At 43.8% G+C, this 4,756-nt stretch overlaps 1 protein-coding gene across 1 annotated transcript; it reads right to left on the reverse strand.

Annotated features, from left to right (window-relative positions):
• Window positions 1–209: 209 nt before the first annotated feature.
• On the reverse strand, window positions 210–2,985 carry LOC109491851 (40S ribosomal protein S20-like; the record flags this gene model as incomplete). Its single annotated transcript, XM_045038431.1, has 1 exon — window positions 210–2,985. A coding segment is annotated over one exon (423 nt), but the record flags the coding sequence as incomplete, so codon positions are not given.
• Between the last annotated feature and the right edge of the window lie 1,771 nt (window positions 2,986–4,756).

Here is a 4,756-nt window from a genome sequence, read left to right on the forward strand (position 1 = left end):
CTAACCCACTCGCATTCTGTCTCTGTCTCTCAAAAATAAATAAACATTGGGGCGCCTGGGTGGCGCAGTCGGTTAAGCGTCCGACTTCAGCCAGGTCACGATCTCGCGGTCCATGAGTTCGAGCCCCGCATCAGGCTCTGGGCTGATGGCTCAGAGCCTGGAGCCTGTTTCTGATTCTGTGTCTCCCTCTCTCTCTGCCCCTCCCCCGTTCATGCTCTGTCTCTCTCTGTCTCAAAAATAAATAAAAAGTCGAAAAAAAAATTAAAAAAAAATAAACATTAAAAAAATGTTTTAAATGAAGATAATAAAGAAAGACACCTCTTTATGGATCCAGGCTGATGTTCAACTAAAACACACTGGTACCACCATGTTGACTGGTAAAGTACTGAGACACTTCTAGGCCTGTCAGTATGCAACCACTGCCCTGAGCTTCCCAAGTCTCCCCTCTCCCGTTTTCTTTCAACCCAACCCCTCCCCCGGGACCTCATGAGCATTCCATAATCCAGCAACCAAAGGCTTAAAGTCTGATCAGCGGGGCCCTCCAAGACCCTGCTCCAGACCTGTAGCCAGCATCCCGTCAGACTCAGCAGTGCCTGGGCCATAAGTGTGTGCTTGCTCACACCCTACGGTTCAAGTCGTTACCCCCGCCCCATTACTTTCCTCCCCTTTAAAACAAAACCCTTGTAAGAGATGTCTGTTCTCACTCTCTCTATCTCTCCTCCTCTTTTCTTTTGAACGCCATCCAATCAGTGGTCACCTTCCCAGTGTTTCCAGGATCACAGTTTTTGTCAGGGTTATCAATAAGACTTTGCCAAATCTAAAGCTCAGTCCTCAGTCCTCCTCTTATTGGGCTTACTGGCAACGTTTGACACAGCGAACCACTCCCTCTTCCTCTCCTCGAAACCTCTTAATTTTTTCTCTTTCTTGTCTCTGAGACGCCAGTCTCTCTTCGAGTTCTCCTCCTTCTTCTCGGTCTCCTTCGGTCCTCCTTTGCGGATTCCTTCTTGTCTTCTTGACCGCTAAACGTTGCAGCGTTTGAGGGCTCACACTTGAGACCTCGTCTCCTTTTCTCTCTACGTCCACTCTCCGGTGATCTCTCCCAGTCATTTGACACTGAACCCCATCTAGGCACCAACGATAGTCAAATTCCTATCTCCTCCTTCAAGGTTTGTCCTGAAATCTAGAGTCAAGTCTTGGGTATTTAATAGAAGTCTCAAATTTAAGTCACATAAAATTGTATCCCTGATCTTTCCCCTCAAAAGTTTTCCCCTGCTCCTGGTTTTCTTCATCTCAGGAAGTGCTGACATCATTTTTCTCACGGCTCAGTCCCCAAACCCTCGGATTAGGGCTTGATTCTTCTTTTCTCATACCACACTACAACCCACCAGCAAATTCTGTCATGCCAGCTTCAAATCGGACCCAGAATCCAATTCTTTCTCGCCATCTCCCACCACAGCCGTTTAAGACCAAATCACTGTAATGTCACCCTTTTATTATCACAGAGACCATCCAAAGGCCTCCCTGCTTTCACCTTTGCCCCCTTAACCATCTGTCCTCCACGTAAGGCGGAATAAGTCGCTTCAAATATAGTCAGTTCATGATGCTCCTCTGATCAAAGTTTTCAGAAGCCTTCCATTTCCTCCAGAATAAAACTCAAAGTCTATATGCTATTCCTAGGCAGTGAAAGGCACAGTTAACTATGAGACAGTTGCACTCAAGGAGTCCACTGTTGATGAGCTGGATTCCAGCTTTACTGTCCTGTGTGGCCATCTTGCAAATACGTTGCTAATCACAAGAAAGACTGGGTGAGAATATGAATGATGTAGTATACAAGTCTAAAAACAAACAAAAGCAATTTGTGTGCAGCTGAAATCTAATTGGTCAGTTATAAGCTGAACCATTTTATTTAAGGGCAACATAGTCCCTTCATATGCATTAAAATGATTTCACTTTGTCTTCACTGACATCCTCGGCTGATGTTAAATCATTTCTAATTTCCAACATACATAAGTGAGCACTCAAAATACCTGGGGGATAAATTAATGCTCAGGAAATAAACTTATTTCTTACCTGTGATGATGGCAAGGAGAACCAGGAAGTGACTATCTACTCCATAAGGTGTAGTATTTCATTTACTTAAATTACCTTTTTATCCCAACTTTATTATTTTTTTAGAGGGAGAATCCCAAGGAAGCCAGCGCAGAGCCCGACACGGGGCTCAAGCCCACGAACCGTGAGATCATGACCCAAGCTGAAACCAAGGGTCAGGTGCTTAACCAACTGAGCCAACCGAGAGCCCCTCAACTTTATTAATTCTAATTTAAAGGTGGAGCCACAGTTGTGTGGCTCAGGAAAGTTGAATGGCTTTCTCAAAGTATCCTAATAAGTGGCAGTTTCAGACTTGAACAGTGGTCTGTATGGCTTCAACACCTGTGCCTTTGCCATAGTCATCACATGATGAGTCACTGCACTATCCCTCTGATTTCTCTTTTTCTTTCTTTCTTTTTTCTTTTTTTTTTTTTTTTTGTAACAACCGATAATCAGTTCATTCAAAAAGCTGATTTAAGCATCAGCACTGGTGACTTCAACCTTGACTCCTGGCTCGAGACCGATGGAAGTAATCTGCAGAACAATCTCAGAAGGACTGTGCAAATCAATGAGTCGCCTGCAGCTCCTCACCTGAAAACAATCCCAAGTCTTAGAACCTTCACCACGAAGAGTTTTTCTTGTAGTGATTCTCAGAGTCTTGGTAGGCATCCGAACTGGTCCTTTCACGACGAGATTCTTTTCCTTTGCGCCTCTGAGCAGGTCAGCACGTACCTTCTCCGATGATTGCATGTTGCAGCTGGTTAGAGTAATTCTAATCTGGTGAATCACCACCTCAGGTTCCCCGGGTGTCTTCCCAGGGTCTTTAAAAGTGTGTTCCTCGGCCAGATTGAACAGTGATGAATCAGGAGCTGGCAGGGGCCATCCAGAGCTCCACTCTCAGCTGCAACCGTGCCTTCTTCGAAGAGTCTCTATGACACTCTTAATATTATAATGCTCTGATCTATTACTGTCTGCACAGACCTCCAAGATCACTGAAAACTGAGAGGCAGCTCATCTGTCCTTAGTTTATGGATGGGCATGCTTAGCTCCAGAGGGGCTCAAGGTCAAGTAAGGAAATGGAAAGTGCAGTCTCTTGCTTTCTTCTCTCAGTCCCTCCTTATTGGTGTCTCATGCTATCTTACCCACAGTTTTCTTAGTTAAGTGAATTGGACCACTGACCCTTTGAGTTCCAGAACCGATTTCCTAGTCTATAGCCTCACTTATTTGATAGCTTATTAATCAATCTTTCTCATACACAATGCTTTAAAAAGCCAATTCCCCATCTTCTGGAAGGCAGGAATATAATGTTATTTTCTGAAGATGCTCCCAAGCCCATGGGAGTCTGAGTCCAATCTGTCAGTCCTCTGATGTCAAATTTTCAATCAGGCATTGGCTTGTAATATGAAAAGACTAAACACATTTGTGCACATGAACTTGTATATTCTCACATAAATAAATAACGAAAATATTCAGTGGGATGAAAATCCCCTAGATTGCACGGTATTTTTGAGACTCAAGTTTCTATTAAGTAATCACGATCTACCCCTACTCACACACACAAAAATGCCCCCTTTTGTCAGTAGTTTCTGCGTTGAATGGTAATTCTACGGTCAAGGGCAAGAGCCGAAGAGGAGAGTCCTACTGAGGAAACAGAACGGTAGAAAAACGGTGTGTAGCCTCTGGCCCAAAAAGACTGACCTCGGAAGCCGGGTGAATATGAAGCCCCAGCTGGCTGAGCGGGTCAAGATGAAAGCATAGCTATTAGAAGAAGCACAGCTTCATTTCAATTCTCCAAAGTAGAAAACAGTAATTCACAGAGAGCTCTGTGATGGGGTCAATGCCATGGAATGAATAAACGAATGAATGATCATTCGGTCATTCAACAAGTATACCTGCTGTTTGCAAGTCACTGTTGTCAGTGTTACAAAGGGAAATCCTTTGTGAAATGTTCCATTGTAAGTACAAGTTGTATATAAATAGCCACTTTGATTGAACTTTGCTCCTAGGCACTTCAGTGCTTGTAAACCTGTTCAGCCTGCCGAACGCAAACCCTCCTGGGAAAATCAGAGTCGGCAAAATACTAGCAGAGCAACAATCCCTTTAGTACAGACCACAGAAAGAATTTTAACACATAAAAACACACAATCAAGACAATGAAAATGGGTAAACCTCTTTTAAATGAATTACTAAGATGATATGCTCCTTGGAGGAAATATTTTTGAGATCAAGACAAGCCTAGCAGTTGCTCTAGCTAGGTAGCTCCAACTTATGGTCCAGGACCCCGAATAAGTGCATTTTTTTTTAAAGTAGGTTAGTCGGTTTGGCTTGCTAAAATTAATTCAGGAAACTGGCTTTTCAGAAATCCATCCATTTTCTTAAGATAAAGTATACCCTGGGGGTGCCTGCGTGGCTCACTCGGTTGAGCGTCCGACTCTTGATTTCAGCTCGGGTCATGATCTCACGGTTTGTGAGTTTGAGCACCGTGTTGGGCGCTGTGATGACAGGGCGGATCCTGCTTCAGATCCTCTCTCTCCCTCTCTCTCTGTCCCTCCCCAGCTGGCGCACTCTGTCTCTCTCAAATAAATAAGCTTAAAAAAAAAGATCAAGTATACCCCAGAAATACAATAGATGCTGTCACATTCATATAGTTAATGTGCTTTTTTTCTAA

The sequence above is a fragment of the Felis catus genome, chromosome D1 (genome assembly GCF_018350175.1).
Source record: "Felis catus isolate Fca126 chromosome D1, F.catus_Fca126_mat1.0, whole genome shotgun sequence".
In the NCBI taxonomy this organism is placed as follows: domain Eukaryota; kingdom Metazoa; phylum Chordata; class Mammalia; order Carnivora; family Felidae; genus Felis; species Felis catus.